The sequence below is a fragment of the Amia ocellicauda genome, chromosome 13 (assembly GCF_036373705.1).
Source record: "Amia ocellicauda isolate fAmiCal2 chromosome 13, fAmiCal2.hap1, whole genome shotgun sequence".
In the NCBI taxonomy this organism is placed as follows: domain Eukaryota; kingdom Metazoa; phylum Chordata; class Actinopteri; order Amiiformes; family Amiidae; genus Amia; species Amia ocellicauda.
The window spans coordinates 28,425,366-28,441,688 of NC_089862.1; the positions used below are offsets into that span (position 1 = coordinate 28,425,366).

Genomic DNA, 16,323 nt, shown 5'->3' on the forward strand with positions numbered 1-16,323 from the left:
CAAAATCCATGTAATTATTTGGGACATGATAGACCCATGATCATTAGGTTCCCAAGTCTAGTGCCCCAAGAATACTGGTTCAGCCCTACGCCAGGGGGAAAGGAGACGAGGATGTAGATTGGGCTTCTAATGTGATTTAAAAAAAACTTCCACTTTTAAAGCCCCGTTCCTATCCTCATCAGTCAGTCATCAGTGTTTCAATGCTTTAAGAAATAGCCAATGGCAATTATATGAAGCTAGGTAAAAGGAAGATTTTAATTTTCTTAACACACATTACAGGAATACATATCAAGCACTATGAAATTACAGCAGTCTTGTTTTTTCTGAAATTCTGTTCATGATGTCTACCATTGCACTTGTACACATTTTAATAATCACTGTGCAGTGTGTGAAATTAAAGACTTGGGGAATAAATTATTGTGCTTAACTGTAAATATAAATATGTACAAAAACAGTAATAATTGGTCCTAGTACAACCGGCCCAGATATTTAAGTAAACATTATTTGCAGCACAGAAGTGCTTATTTCCATTTGATCTTGAAATAAGAATATTCCAGTCTGAAGTGTTAAAAGCATCTTGCACTTGTCCAAGAACCTTAACATGAGCTGTTACATCAGACCCATCCACTTCATATGGATGTGTTGCTGGATTTCTCTTTTTTTTATTTTAAGAAGGAAAACAAAAATCAAAATGCAGGGCACTGAATTCTGAATTTATGAAGATGTATAAAGCACACTTAAAATGATTAAGCAAGTCCTAAAACTAATCAACAAGTAAACCCACAGAAAACCCCATCAGTTGACAGCTCAAGAATGTAAACTATGTGGGTCCAAGTGTTTTCATTATTTCAGTGTTTTGGAGAAGCATGAACTTGATCCATCTCCAATGTTTTTGCCTCCCCTTAAATCTTTCTAGAACATCTTTTTAGAAGGCTCTTCCTAGAATGCCTAGAATTTTTTGTATGTGCATTAAAATACAGATTAAATTACAAATTACCTAAAGCAGCAGCTTTAAACCCCAACGCCTTAGCACACATCTCTTTATTATGCCATTCTATAAGGACATTTATTTGAATGACTGTAGTTAAATTACCATTAATATTAATAAAAAGCTGCTCTTTCCTTGGTATGGCACAAATTTGGCACCAATTTAACCTAAGTACAAATAATTTGGGACAAAGTTAGTTTGCTAAATTGTTACTAAATGTTGGAGGATTACTTAACAAATGTAGATATAAAACTGAAAAAATAAAACTGTGCCAGTGTCCTTAGAGCATAATGAAAAACTCAGGCCTACTTTCAGTAAATGCACAAATACTCAATCCTACATTTTGAATCATTCTCCATCTGCATGTGGGCTCATCCTTTAGAAAGGAATGTGTGAAGATGTGTATATTTTAAGCAAACAATAGGTTTATTAAACCTTGTATGAATCTCTGCTTTAAATTTAGTCTGGCATTAAGAGGTCACTGCAGCTGGAGAAGCCGTTCTTTCCTTCATCCTGACCCTGCTGTTCCTATTTCAGCCAACACATACAGCCTGTGTGCAGGACAAGGACCCACAATCTCACAAATAAATCCCTAATTATTCAAAAGCAATGTGGTGCGTCTCCGGTGCCTTGCTAGGCCAACCTGTAATAACACTCACAGACCTACAATTCAAATCTTTCAACTTTCAACAGAGGCTCAGAAACAGGGACAGGAATTCACAAGGACAAGATAAGGACTTCCTTCACAACTGAGTGGACTGACCGGTCTTCTCAATGAAATGTAATTATTTTTAACTAAATGTGGTGAAAAATCGCCAAGCTTTTTAAAACTTGTTTCTAGCACTGAACGGCTTGGGAATTTCCTTTAACAAAAAAAGGCCAAATCTGCACATCTGTGCCATGGTTTAAAATAAAAATCTTGTCTACACTCTCTGACACTGAATTGTGTAAGCTGTCCGGAGATCAAGTCCTCTACAAGGACGCTCTTGGCAAGTTCTCTAAGAGGTCTGACACTGCACGCCTCCTCGGGAATGGTAATCCTCGTCATCATCGTACTCCTCAAAGTGCCGTCTCTCCTGCGACAGGTCACATTCCTCCAGATCTGCATAGATATAGAGATCGTCCATGTTTTCTGTGTCATCAATCTCTTTCCTTTTAGGCAAATAGCCCTCCAGCAGCTTCAGTTTGTCCTGGGAAAGGAAGTTCTCTTCTGGGAAGTTCACCTACAATAAAAACACAAATGGTATATTTATTATTCAATATCCTGAGTGTTACCATTCTAAACCAGTTTAAATGTTCCAATCAAGGCAGCCCTTCAATCCTCCTTGTTCATTTGAATGGCTAGGTACCATGTTCGAGAACCCAGTGTCCTCATAAAGGACAGGTGCCAGCAGTCCTGAACACACCTTCTCCAAATTCACATGTTCATGAAGACCATTTCACTTTGCCAAGTTCATGGACCATAACTTTTTTCTACGGAACTGACAGATTTTCCATTGCCTCTGTATAATACTTTTTTTTTTTTTTTTTTTTTAAAAGGTCCTTGCCCAAGACACCAAACAGACACTGATGTCTGAAGACTTATAAAAGCCTATCCTGTTGATATTCCATGGTTTAATATTATAATTATAAAAGGGATAAATGTACTTAAGAATCCAACTGTGGATCAATTCCTAAGGTAGCTTCAACAATATCGCCCCCCAAACCATACCGTGAAGAGAATGATGAGACGCCCCTTCTCGAAAGGCCTGCGGTGAAATGGCATCCCTTCATTCATAATAGACTTGCGGTCTCCAGGTTTGATCAGCTCACCTGCAGTTTACAGGCAAAACAAACCATAACCATCTAACCACGTTTTCAGAAGTTAGTACCATTTTAAACACAGCAGCACCCACACAATGATAGCCTTCTTCAAGCACCTATTATTTACATGTCAAAATCACTCCAAACTGCCAATAAAACCTTAGAGATTAAAGATTAATTTGATTGTTTGCGCAAGTAAACCCTCCAACAATCTCCACTGCGCATTAAACACCTCTGTTGTTGGAAAGGAGAAAAAAAGAACTAATTGTTCACGGTTTTCTCACAGCCATGGACACAGCAACAGTGCATGTTTTTGCAGGAAACTATAATTACTGTCAAGGAGTGAGAAAATCTATATTCGGTTGACTTGATAATGACTCAACTTAAGGCAGGGAATCCCATTATAAATCGATAAATTCAGTATATATTTAATGCTAGTTTGAAAAAACAGTCATCACCTTGGATGGGGGACTCGGAACATATACATATCTGAAGTACAAGTTTCAGATTCAGATTCTGAATTAGAACTAGAATATTTACCTGGGTGTGAGGTTACGATAAGTGTTCTGTCATCCAGGGTTTTAATAGGCCTCTGGAAACCACACAGTGCTTCTACCAACCGAATCTCCATGGTCATGGTCAAATCTTCTCCTTGCCTAGAAAATGTTTTTTTTTTTTTTCACATGGTTAACCATCAATACTTTCAACCCCTACATGCAGTATAATGCTGGGTGGGTTTACATCTGCATCCAATTTCCCACACAAGCTGAAGGACACAATACAGTTAGTGCCTCTTTGAAATAAAGCATCATCTAAATGATCCATCACTGAAACTTTAGAAATGGAATGCATGAAAGGTTGGTAAGGTATTTCAAGTGATTAAAGTAAATACTATAACTGAATGATAGCATAAGTATTATTTAGTATGGTACATTTTAAAATACAATTTTTTAATACACTGATAACAAGTCCTAATGGATAGAGGTCTGCCTTTACCTAGTATAAACCGGGTGCAGTTTCTGATCCAGGACAATGATGATGTCTCCTGGCTCTAACCCGGGCTCCTGATCGCCCTCCCCATGGAACGTGATCTTCTGCCCATCCTTCATTCCTATAGAGGTAATTACAGCAGGCAATTGTTAATTAACAATGTTGTAATTGTAATTGGTGAGGATCTGATGTTAGACACAGGGTGACTCAAATTCCACACGAACTGTCGTCAGGATTTCAAAACTTCACACTGTAAGGAGTAGCGAGTCCACAGACCCAGTATAAAACTGGGATGAAGAACATCCCCTCCCCTATCCTGTAGCAGATCTTGTTCCTCTCCATACTGCAAGTGTGAACAGCAGAAGTGATCGGATCTGTGCTTGAGTACTACACAAGTACTCCTATACATATACAGAGGTTTACGATTTGTAAATTTGTGTAGGGAGCCATAGTTTGTTAAAGGTTCTGCACTTTGTTTTTTAAAAACATAAAACAAGCTCTAAAGTATCAAGCATTGATACTGTAAGCTCGGGCTTTGTCAAAACATCAGTGATTGCCAGGTAAGGAAAGGAACGGCCGAACGCTTAAAGAATTACAATCCTGGTAATCGGAAAAAACGTGAAGAGTGAGGAATCGGGATTCAGTTTAGAATGATTAAAAAAAAAAAGTTTTGTTTTAGTGGAGATTGACTATGTAGTTTAATACGTCACACAATTCCTAAAAATCACAGTTTTATTCGTTTTGAGGTGTTGCTATAGTGAATAAGATGTACACCACTATCATTAAGCAATACTGAAAACATTTCACTTACCAAATAAGGGCTGATGTCAAAAGCCAATATGTATGCTCCTTCAGTATTTCAAGATGTACGGTCAGATTTTGCTGGATACCAAAAAAACTACAAGATCACAGGATTCACCCACAGGAACTTGAGTCATTAGCATCAAGTCTACAGAGTCTTAATCTTTCTTACTCCTTGATAGTAATTATAGTTTCCATAGACAGCTGGAAGTGTTCTAATTGTAATTAATGTAAATATATACACACACACACATATATATATATATATATATATATATATATATATATATATGTAGCCATAGCCACCGACAGATGGTAAGTGAGAATATGGAGTAAGAAACTAATACTCGGTTGATTTGATAATAATGGCTCAAGTTCCTGGAGAGAAGACAAATCTGCAGATTTTGCAGTTTTTCAGCTCTCCAGGAAGTTATGAAAACATCTTGACACTCTGAAGGAGCATAACATGCTGGGTTTTGGCATCCACCATCATTTAGCAAGTTTTATATTTTTAAGTTTTATCAGTTGCTTATATGATAGAATTGATCTGGAACAGTGGTATATATCAGGGTTTCCCACAGCACTATTCAGACAAGGTGGACACCTGGCCAAACAAATGTGTGAACCAACTTTTTTTTTTTTTTTTTTTTTTTTAAAAGCACACATGGTCCACCCCCCACCTCATTCGCAATGGCTAAGCCCCCTCTGCAAGCAACCCCCTCCTCGACAACAGGCGAGCATCACAAAAATTCAGTACAAGACCATCTTGCCTATGCAAATTTCTGTGGAAACCCCTGTATATCTTACTTCTATACTAAAGCAACACAAAGACGCATAAAACTATAATTTGTGGTTAGCGTGCACTTTACCTTTAAGGTCAGCAAGTTACAGCCACTAATATAAACCACTTCCAGACTCCTGAAATTGAAGACATTAAGAAGTATTATTTAAATAAGTATATATTTCTCTGCTGTAGATTTGTACTTCTGCCTTTTCCAGATTTGATTTGGCTGATCAAACTTTACAGAAAGACTGGAGCTGCTGTGCTACCATTTCCATCCTAAGGTAGTAAGTAGTTTGGTCTGCTATCAACTGCTGACAAGGTCATAGGAATATTTTAGATTATTCTTCCTGGTAATAGAAGATGTTCCAAAATATAATTGGGCATTATTATATCATTATAGAAAGATGGAATACGGTGTCTTTATACAAATCACCATCAGCACTGAATGGAGTTGACTCCATTCAAACTGGGGAAAGAGTCATGCATGGAATAGTAATCCAAAAGCTAATGAGATTCCTGAATTCAAGAGAGTTAATGTGGTCGATTTCAAATGGCCTACAAATTGCCCTCAATAGCATTTTTTTTTTCTTTGTTTATTGAAAGTTAAAGGTCAGATTATATAAATCACAGCTAACATTGTAATAGAATCTTCAATGATATGCCCCTTCTTCAAAATTTCTAGAAGTACCACTACCATTCCCATGCTTCTCCAGGAGGGATGAGATTTAACACACACACACACCATTTTCCACACTTCAACTCCACCACTCAGATGCCCGATAAGCCACACTCGTGTAAGTAGAAGTTTTCCCCAGTCAGGTTCCACCCACCCTCCCACAGCCCTCTGGAAACTCCAGGTCTAAGCCTGCAATAGGATTGGCTGTATTTAATTTAAAAGCAGCCTACAGAATGCACCTTGGACTCCAGTGGAGAGCTTCATCTGAATACACAACTTGAACTTTCTAGAGCCATATTTCAGTGTCACACCAACAATCATATCACTGCTGTACCTTTATCAATGTGAACTTCCAGGATCTTCTTTTGCCGCATGATCTTCCTCCCATTGCAGGTTTTGCACTTGTCTTTGTGGTTTATGCGCTGCCCCTGGCCATGGCAGGCCATGCACACCGAGGAGATCTGCTGCACCATTCCCGGCCCGATCTGGTGCAGCCTCACCTGCATCCCAGAGCCGCGGCACGTGAGACAACACTCCACCGCTCCCTTCCGTCCTCCGCGGCCTGAAAACACCATATTCATCAATAAAATCACGACATTTTCCATACTCCAGCACATGCTCAATATTTATTTTTGGGAAAAAAATAAGTTATTCCTACCTTCACATCTTTCACAAATGACATTCTTCTGCACTGCAAGTTTTCTTGTGGCCCCATTATATAGGTCTTCCAGAGTTACAGAAAGCTGATGAACCACATTTTTACCTGTTAATTAGAAAATGCCCTTAGTCATACAGACAGAAAAGTACAGATTTTTAGGACACATGGTCAGTTACCTACTGTAGATCCTGTTAATAAGCATATGGCTTTTAAAAAGGGGATTACTGAAAGCTGAGAGGAGTCTTGTTTCTAAAATGTCCAAATGTATGCAAAAAATGTAAAGACTAATATGAATAACAGTGTATTGCTCCACTTTTAGGGTGTGTGTCTTCCATTACAAAAGCAGTATTCAAAAACAAACAAGAAGCCAGTTCAACTAATTTCACACTGCAAGTCCACAGCATAAACAGACTTTAGCATCATAGCAACACACAGCTTTAGCATCGTAGGGAGGACGAATGTAGCTTCCCCCATGCAGTTGCACACCATCCTGTGGGGAAACCCAGAGCCAGTCTTCTTTTACATAACACAGCAAGCCCAGCCCACTTTTATAGAACCGATTCGAACCATCAATACTACATTGTATAGGGCTAAATTAATTTACAACTGCAAGCTGACCTGGGTAAGGGCATCTGCTAAGAGATTTAAGATTCTTTCCAAGTGGAGGCTTTTACCACTCGAACCCTTCAGGAGCACAACAAATGTACTTCTCAGAAGTGAAAACAAAATGTCACCAAACAAAGATGCAAATCTAATGAAGTACAGGACTAGCAGCCCCTCTGTATACCTCTCCTCTCCCTGTGCATTCTTCCACCTCCACCGAAGAACATGTCAAAGATGTCCATTGGTGAACCGAACCCACCACCTCCTCCTGTACCTCCTTCTTTAATAGCCTGCTCGCCTCCTCGGTCATACAGCTCTCTCTTTTTGGAATCAGAAAGCACTTCATATGCCTGGGAAATCTGTTTAAACTGTGCAGAGATTTAAAAGAAGAATTGTTACAAATAAAGGTTGAAACCAACAACATTTTACTCCAAACTGGCCCCTACACTAACTGCATTTAAAATAAAGAAATAAATAGACTTGGCAATATCAAGACTTCTAGATCATTGGAATAAAGTCTCTTACCTTAGTAGAAATCTAACATTGGGTGTACATTTGTAAAGGATATCTAGATGCACAACACTGTCAGGGAATTATGGAAACTGTAGGGGAAATCTATTGGGAACTCTGAGATGCACTGTTTGGCCAACAGAGGGTAGTTGACCCGTCAACATAAAATCACAAATAATTGTTTTACAATAATTTCAGAATTACTTCCATGTGGTTGGAGGCATTTACTAGCTTGCTAATACTAGTGCATTGAAACTACTGCAATAAGGGCAATCTCTGTGGAAATGACATTGGTCCAGCAATGCCACATCCATTCCACCTCTTGCCAATTATTCCAATTAACAAAAGGTCCTCGTTTCACTGACCTTTTCCCCTTCATTTGGATTCTTGTCTGGGTGATACTTCAGAGCCAGTTTCCTATAGGCTTTCTTCAGCTCATCCGCACTGGCATTAGGTTTGACGCCGAGCACGTCATAATATCCAGTTTCTTTCACCATCGCTGCCTTTTAGTCCCCAACCTACACAAACAAGGACACATTCAGTGGGTTGGTTTTTGTTTCAGATGGCAATCCGTCGAGAACGAACATAAGAGTTTAAGTCCACATATGCATTTTAAAACGAATTCACACTTAAAATTCTCCTCTATATAATAAATCAATACACGCATCATTGATTTACAAAAGAATACTTAAGCATTCAGATGGACAGACAATACCCGATGTCAGTCGTACGCAGATGTACTGTAATGCACAGGGACTATTCTAGAAATCCACATCACCGTCTTGAGAACCCACATATTCACGTTCAAATGATAATATACACAAACTGATCCGAACTACACAAACAATGCATTGCAGAAATGCATTTTGGCCATGCACTGGAGGTTAATAAATGCACACTTCTGTACTAGTGCAGCTGCAGACAATCCCGGCAGTCGGCGAGGTTACCGGCTCACGACCCTCCTCTCACCGCGCAGCTATTGTGTGCGGGATCCGCAGACACGCCGCTCTTCCGACACTAACGCCTAGGCTCACACAAGACGGACATCTCTCTCTCTCTCTCTCGATATTGAGATTAAATGTAGGCCGATTTGCATCTGTGTACAGTTTATACATTTACCCAGAGAGATCTCACAAGGTTTAACCTCGAAAAAACCCGAGGAAGAGCCCCTTGCGCAACAGCTCTCTCCCGTTTCATACCCCCGCCCCTTCCGCGGCTGGGTGACGCGGGGCCGCTAGGCGAGGCAGGGAGACTCTTCTTGACATTTAACAGAGATAGATCATCATTTCAATATCCAAAATCCACATAGGCTTTTCCACAGGGAATCAAAATACAACACTTAACTAAATTAAGATTTTTTTTTTACGGTTACACAAAAATGATTCTCACGAAATATAGGCTACACAATACATATTGATTGTCAGTTGATGTCAATCATTAAAGCTAAACGTCTCGAACACGTTAAATACTGTGCCGGTAGCTACTTATTTAACAATAATAATAATTTAATAACACACAGTTAACTGCCTATCTATCGGGAGTGTGAACATTGTTCTAGACACCGGTTTACAAGCTCTGTTACGCACACGTCCCACAGAAATGAGTCGTTTCACAAAACACAGCTAGTGCAAATGATACTGAGCTTAAAGAAACAAAACAAATATTATTATTATTATTATTATTTGATTTATATCGACTTACAGTACAAACTTGAAACGGCGCTCGTCCCCGGCGACAGACTTCCAGAACCTTCCTCCAGTCCGCTTCCGCTGGCGGCCGGATATGGTGTCATTGAGCTCGATGACGTACACGCCCAAACCCCGCCCATAACACGTGGAGCTCTGGCTGGGAGAAGCACATGTGCTCATGCGGCTCATAACAACTCATTACCATATTTTCTTTCTTTCTTCCTTTCCTTTTGATTTAACTGCGTGTATCTTGCTGTAATGTGCTGTAGTTACCATCATTTTGCTCTTGTGAATAATCCGATTCACAATGTCAGATTTGTAAAAATCAATACATACATATTTAGTCTAACTGCTGCAAAGCAAGATATTATTCATAATCATAATAATAATCAGCCATTTTGTAATGCTGCATATATAACACAACTGGTTCTGTTCTAATATTAGATGTATTACTTTGGATATTATATAGCCTATTTGATAAAAAATAATACTTTATGTTAGGTTTCATTTCCAAAAACATGTCTTTAATTAGGTTGATTATTTTATGCTGAGCCGGCACAGTTAATCTACTTATTCTAAACAGCTTGATTAATTGATTAATTATATTTTAAATAATGTATTTAGTGCCTCAAACTCATAGTAAAATATCTCAAAGCGCTATACAAAACTGTAAATCACAAAAATCAGGGGTTTCTAGAGGACAGCAGTTATCATCTAGAGTTCGTTGCAAATGTGAACATTTTTACTTCACAGCCACTGACCGGGTCGGAGTTTTTGGGTAATGGGGAGTGACCCCCGGAGTCAGCTCCACTACTGCTACACGCGTTAAGTCAGTGTGTAATTGCCTCGGTAATGTTTGTCCCTCTTAGGACGCCGTCGCAATCTTCCTTCTGCGAATGGTTGCAATATTTTCAAGAGAAATATAAGGTACTTTGCGATTAAGTTATTTATTAGTAATCATTGCATCTTATGTACGATTTGCTTCTTACTTGATAAAATGAAGACAACATCACATGAGATTGTATTGAGACAATACAAAAAAACGTATATATGAAGGGGGGGTATTGGTGCTATTGATACGATATTTTCCAAATTACACAAATTACCTTTATAAATTGTACCAGATTAATTACATTGACAAATCCTATCAAATACGCAATTGCATGTTTATAATGTTTTGCAATGCTGTTACTATTTTCACAAATCTCTTAGCTGCTAAATCCGTCTTAAGGCCGTTTGTAAGGTAATGCAGTACATGGCAAATAATGCCACGTATTGAAACAATTAGCCTAAGCATTTGAGTTGCTGAGAATATTTCTATAAAAAGGAATTAAAATACGGTTTTGTTAAAAGAGAAGCAAGTGAGCTTCTATTCTGCAAGATAGCTGCCTGTCAAGCGTTTGGACGGTTTAAACGTGGTTCCCAACTAGTTCACTTATGATTTATAATGGTATGTAGTTCTAAAATGCATTAGTCGCTAGTAATAATTAGTAATTAGCACAGTTATTAAGTTTAAAATGGAAACTTGCATAGTAAGAAGAATTGTAATAACACTTAGGCTACCATGTACTTAACATGACATAAATACATACAAAATGCAGGTCTGAGACTCAATGCCATGGGAGAGTTTCAATAAAACAATCTATTGCAAATTGTGATGTGAAATTGGAATAAATGGAAGTCCAGAAGATATATATATATACACTCACCTAAAGGATTATTAGGAACACCATACTAATACTGTGTTTGACCCCCTTTCGCCTTCAGAACTGCCTTAATTCTACGTGGCATTGATTCAACAAGGTGCTGAAAGCATTCTTTAGAAATGTTGGCCCATATTGATAGGATAGCATCTTGCAGTTGATGGAGATTTGTGGGATGCACATCCAGGGCACGAAGCTCCCGTTCCACCACATCCCAAAGATGCTCTATTGGGTTGAGATCTGGTGACTGTGGGGGCCAGTTTAGTACAGTGAACTCATTGTCATGTTCAAGAAACCAATTTGAAATGATTCGACCTTTGTGACATGGTGCATTATCCTGCTGGAAGTAGCCATCAGAGGATGGGTACATGGTGGTCATAAAGGGATGGACATGGTCAGAAACAATGCTCAGGTAGGCCGTGGCATTTAAACGATGCCCAATTGGCTCTAAGGGGCCTAAAGTGTGCCAAGAAAACATCCCCCACACCATTACACCACCACCACCAGCCTGCACAGTGGTAACAAGGCATGATGGATCCATGTTCTCATTCTGTTTACGCCAAATTCTGACTCTACCATCTGAATGTCTCAACAGAAATCGAGACTCATCAGACCAGGCAACATTTTTCCAGTCTTCAACTGTCCAATTTTGGTGAGCTTGTGCAAATTGTAGCCTCTTTTTCCTATTTGTAGTGGAGATGAGTGGTACCCGGTGGGGTCTTCTGCTGTTGTAGCCCATCCGCCTCAAGGTTGTACGTGTTGTGGCTTCACAAATGCTTTGCTGCATACCTCGGTTGTAACGAGTGGTTATTTCAGTCAAAGTTGCTCTTCTATCAGCTTGAATCAGTCGGCCCATTCTCCTCTGACCTCTAGCATCAACAAGGCATTTTCGCCCACAGGACTGCCGCATACTGGATGTTTTTCCCTTTTCACACCATTCTTTGTAAACCCTAGAAATGGTTGTGCGTGAAAATCCCAGTAACTGAGCAGATTGTGAAATACTCAGACTGGCCCGTCTGGCACCAACAACCATGCCACGCTCAAAATTGCTTAAATCACCTTTCTTTCCCATTCAGACATTCAGTTTGGAGTTCAGAAGATTGTCTTGACCAGGACCACACCCCTAAATGCATTGAAGCAACTGCCATGTGATTGGTTGGTTAGATAATTGCATTAATGAGAAATTGAACAGGTGTTCCTAATAATCCTTTAGGTGAGTGTATATATATATATATATATATATATATATATATATATATATATATTAAAGCTTTCATTTTGGAATACAGCAATGCTCTGGATTGTGCAGAGTGTGTAAAAAACAGGTTAATAAGAAATGGCTAAATGCATTTCTTAGGCTGGGTATTTTCGTTTTGAGCAACTTCAAACAACACAGGTCAGGATATTGAAGGAGTGATGGTAGAATTAATCAAATCCCCACCCAGCCAGTTCCTGCTGAATCACCATGAACCTCTCAGAAAGTGCCAGGCTGTTGTCCCCATTTTCTACTTGGATTGAAATAAATCAATAACCTTAGCAGACCTGTATCTGTTATTTCTGTATTTAGCTTCAGTTTGTTTATTTTTCTTGTGCTCTTAACAGCAGAGAGAAAATGCGTCTTTGCTGGCTTGTAAGAAAGGATGGATGCCACAAGCCGATCAGACTGCCTCATCTTCAAGCAGTGGTGCTAGGCCGGGGACCGGAGACTACAATAGTGGATAAGAAATGTTCCAGGGAACAAGGTAGCATTATTAATTATAGTCTTTTATTTTTTTCCCTGTTGCTTCTTCAGTATTTCACCTATATAAAAATGAATGCAGTGAGATAAAATATGCAGGCTTCTTGGATGGGTGGTACTATCCACAATGTGAGGAATTGCAATATGGTCATACATTAAGATGGAAATTTGAATCACCATCAACCCAGACACAACCTCTCGTGTATGGATATGTTTATTTATTGAGAAAGCTTTGGTGGTGTCAAATACTCTTCAGGTGACTTTTACACTTAATTCAGATTCACCTGCTCACACATTTTTCTTAACCAGTTCAGATCTGTCACCTTCATAGAGTTGGGGGGGGGATTACTTAAGAAGATATTTTACAAAATTCCTAAAAAACACATTCATATTTAGTTCTGGGTAAATACTTTTCTATTGCACAGATTGTCTTTTAGATTGTACAATATTGAATTCAAATCTAACATTTATTTATTATTTATCTGGCACTTTTAGTTCTTCTCAAAGCAGATTACAATAAAGGACACATCAGTGTGAAGCAGGTATGTGTTTTTTGTGTTCTTTTTTTTTTTTTTTACATATCCTATAATTGTGATGGTTTTCTTTCTGAAATATTGTTGGGTACCCTTTATAGCAATACATTTATTGTGAGGTGCTTTTTGGATCATTAAGTTTGATGATTAATTTGGCTCTGTGAAGGAAATGAAATGTGTATTTTTACAATTCCTCTTTTTCCTTTCCGCAGCTTGGTGTGAATCCCACCAGTGTGGACTCGGTGGATGTGGGCAAAGGAAATGAATTGAAGCTGAAGCCGGGGCAGGTATTGCACATTGTTAACCACCTGTATCCTTATACTGTGGAGTTCACTGAGGGGGGATCAGACTCTGCAGCATCCCCCTTACAGAAAGAGAAGGCAAGCTCAAAAAGGCCACATGAGTCTGGACTAGAGAAAGGAGCCTCAGCCAGCAAAACCCCCAGCCAAAAACACCCCAGGTCAGAACCAGATCTGGGCAAGAACAAGGGAAATGGCTCCTCACCTGCCACCATTACAGCTGCCCCTGACAAGAAGGTGAGGAACATTGCAGGGTCTGGCCAAGGGAATAATAGTTCTCTTAATGTTATACAGATGGTACTGATCACCATATGAACTATACAGTGTGAAGTGTTTTCCTTCAGACTCATTGTGGCATGACTATTAATTTGGCATAGATCTTTTCAATTACAAATAATGCTAAATTGTCCTGTTAGTGAAGCTTTAATGTTTTATGGTTGCTGGAGATACACATTGACAAACAATTGTAACTGGATTAATTGCAGGAGATTCAGGGACATTGGAGTCAAGGACTAAAAGTCACCATGCAAGATGCCAAAATGCAGGTAATTGAATAACTGTGGCTTGAATTTTATTTATTTTCTCCTATAACATGTATAACCTTATGGCCATCTAGTAAGTGTTGTGAGTAATTGATAAAAACAAATACACTTTTTATTACTGTACAGAACAGTAATTATGACATAACACACATTGAAAATCCTTGTTAGACTTTCCCAATGACTACTGAGCATTAACTCCATACATTTGAGACAGATTTTTGGAGTAGTGTGAATAGCAACTGGAAAACAACTAAATGGGAACTGTGATAAAAAGTATTTGAAACAAGGAAGGATTTATGAAGGCTCAAAGCCACATTAAATTGAAAATATATACAGTCCAAACGTACGTATTAAATTCAACATTCAAATAACACTGAAATTATAACCATCACCTGAGATTGCTTAACGAGGCCCCAGAGTTATAGGTCTACCACAGTTCCTCTGGCTTTTCAACTTTCAAATACCAAAACCATTTTCTTCTTGGTTCAGGTGTACAAAGATGAGACGGTTGTTGTCATCAAGGATAAATACCCGAAGTCTAGGTATCACTGGCTAGTTCTCCCCTGGGAGCCCATCTCCAGCCTGAAAGCCCTGCGCAGAGAGCACACCCCCCTGCTCACCCACATGCAGACTGTGGCCGAGGGCATGGTGCGGGACTGCCCAGATTCGGGTCATCTGCAGTTTCGCCTGGGATACCACGCCATCCCCAGTATGAGGTAATGTGCGGGTGGAGAGAATGTGGTGCACGTTTCAACAGTGAACATCTCAGTTTAGTTGCTTTTTGGTAATTAATTTTAATTTGAATGGTCACATTTGTGTTTCCTCTCCAGGCATTAACTCTTGTGCTGTGTCTTCTTTTTAAAGCCACATTCACCTCCATGTCATTAGCCAGGATTTTGATTCACCCTGTATGAAAAACAAGAAACACTGGAATTCCTTTACAACTGACTATTTTCTTGAATCGGGAGGTGAGACCACGATCACTCTTAGGGTTGGGGTTGCCATTAAGGCAAAAGAAGGGCATGGGTTTTTAATCAGGGGTGAGATTATAGATAGTATTGGTGTTTTAATAGTATTTTATCACTTAATGAATTGGAAAGTACAAAAGTTCTGGAGATACTATAATTTTCCAATTATAATTATAACCATGTTTGTGTAGTGGCAAAGCACACATTTATTGATTTAATATACTTGATGTCTGTTTGTTTTTTTGCTGTAGATGTCATTGAAATGTTGGAGAGAGATGGAAAAGTATCAGTGAAGGATGGGACCAATGAGCTCCTGAAACTGCCACTCCGCTGCCATGTCTGCAGAAAAGAAGTAGCCACAATCCCTAAACTCAAAGAACACTTGACAATCCACATGCCCAGGTGAGGGCATGAAAGTTTTGTAACAATGGAGAGAACACTTCACATGATGACTGCTGAGGTGGATGTGGGGAGGCACAGTTGCTAAAGATTGTGTTGAATTACCGTGACAGTGTGCCAGGCAGACAGGGAATGGCCTTGCCAGATATAGGTTGCTACTTTAATCCTATAACCATGGGACCCAGTAGGAATTATTCAAAAAGAAAAATCAATTCCTGCAGTAAACCTTTACTGAGTACGTCAGAAACCTGTACTAGAATGTTTAACTTTGATTTGACAAGCATTATTTAATATTTTCGTCAGTGTTTTATATATTAAATACATGGAAGAGAACTGTTGTGCTGTTTCTTATTGCACTGTAATCTGTTTCTCATAGTAGCATTATTTTGTTCCCCATGCTGTAATCACCATTTTTCCAAGACTAATATAATAAGCAATAATTTCAATAAAAAGAAATCATATTCAAAAGGATTTTCCTTGTTGATAAGGTATCCCATTTTGACAGGTAATTCCATTTGTGATTTCAAGATAGTATTTTAATAAATCACTTTTCATTTTGCCAAGGACACTGAATAATCAATACAACCACTTGCAGATCATCAATTTGACATTCAATCTTAATATTCAGATATCCATTAAG

The 16,323-nt window shown here is 38.9% G+C and overlaps 2 protein-coding genes across 6 annotated transcripts; one reads left to right on the plus strand and one right to left on the minus strand.

The window, feature by feature from the left end:
- Positions 1-226: 226 nt before the first annotated feature.
- dnaja1 (DnaJ heat shock protein family (Hsp40) member A1) lies at positions 227-9,593 on the minus strand. 2 transcript variants are annotated; one of them, XM_066720428.1, is made up of 9 exons: positions 9,515-9,593; positions 8,179-8,331; positions 7,488-7,671; positions 6,701-6,805; positions 6,377-6,604; positions 3,788-3,902; positions 3,332-3,447; positions 2,700-2,800; positions 227-2,211 (listed from the first exon to the last, which is right to left on the minus strand). In XM_066720428.1, the coding sequence occupies exons 2-9, from the start codon at positions 8,308-8,310 to the stop codon at positions 1,987-1,989; spliced, it is 1,206 nt and encodes a 401-aa protein (XP_066576525.1). In that variant the 5' UTR covers positions 8,311-8,331; positions 9,515-9,593; the 3' UTR covers positions 227-1,986. The 2 variants fall into 2 exon arrangements, with proteins under 2 accessions (XP_066576525.1, XP_066576526.1); XM_066720429.1 differs by lacking the exon at positions 9,515-9,593 and adding an exon at positions 8,783-8,801.
- A 562-nt stretch (positions 9,594-10,155) lies between these two features.
- aptx (aprataxin) lies at positions 10,156-16,016 on the plus strand. 4 transcript variants are annotated; one of them, XM_066720434.1, is made up of 9 exons: positions 10,161-10,428; positions 12,807-12,946; positions 13,438-13,484; positions 13,688-13,762; positions 13,847-14,011; positions 14,260-14,319; positions 14,806-15,032; positions 15,181-15,284; positions 15,536-16,016. In XM_066720434.1, the coding sequence occupies exons 2-9, from the start codon at positions 12,817-12,819 to the stop codon at positions 15,688-15,690; spliced, it is 963 nt and encodes a 320-aa protein (XP_066576531.1). In that variant the 5' UTR covers positions 10,161-10,428; positions 12,807-12,816; the 3' UTR covers positions 15,691-16,016. The 4 variants fall into 4 exon arrangements, with proteins under 4 accessions (XP_066576533.1, XP_066576531.1, XP_066576530.1 ...); XM_066720433.1 differs by having other exon boundaries at positions 10,162-10,428; positions 13,688-14,011; XM_066720435.1 differs by lacking the exon at positions 13,847-14,011 and having other exon boundaries at positions 10,162-10,428.
- The last annotated feature ends 307 nt before the right edge of the window (positions 16,017-16,323 follow it).

Excerpts from the sequence above, each read along its gene's own strand:
- dnaja1 (XM_066720428.1), bottom strand. The coding sequence starts at position 8,310 with ATGGTGAAAGAAACTGGATATTATGACGTGCTCGGCGTCAAACCTAAT. Across the intron at positions 6,806-7,487 it reads AATGCACAGGGAGAGGAGAG|GTAAAAATGTGGTTCATCAG; the intron begins GTATACAGAGGG and ends TCTAATTAACAG. Across the intron at positions 3,448-3,787 it reads CTGCACCCGGTTTATACTAG|GCAAGGAGAAGATTTGACCA; the intron begins GTAAAGGCAGAC and ends AACATTTTCTAG.
- aptx (XM_066720433.1), top strand. The coding sequence starts at position 12,817 with ATGCGTCTTTGCTGGCTTGTAAGAAAGGATGGATGCCACAAGCCGATC. Across the intron at positions 14,012-14,259 it reads CAGCTGCCCCTGACAAGAAG|GAGATTCAGGGACATTGGAG; the intron begins GTGAGGAACATT and ends GATTAATTGCAG. Across the intron at positions 15,033-15,180 it reads CACGCCATCCCCAGTATGAG|CCACATTCACCTCCATGTCA; the intron begins GTAATGTGCGGG and ends TTCTTTTTAAAG.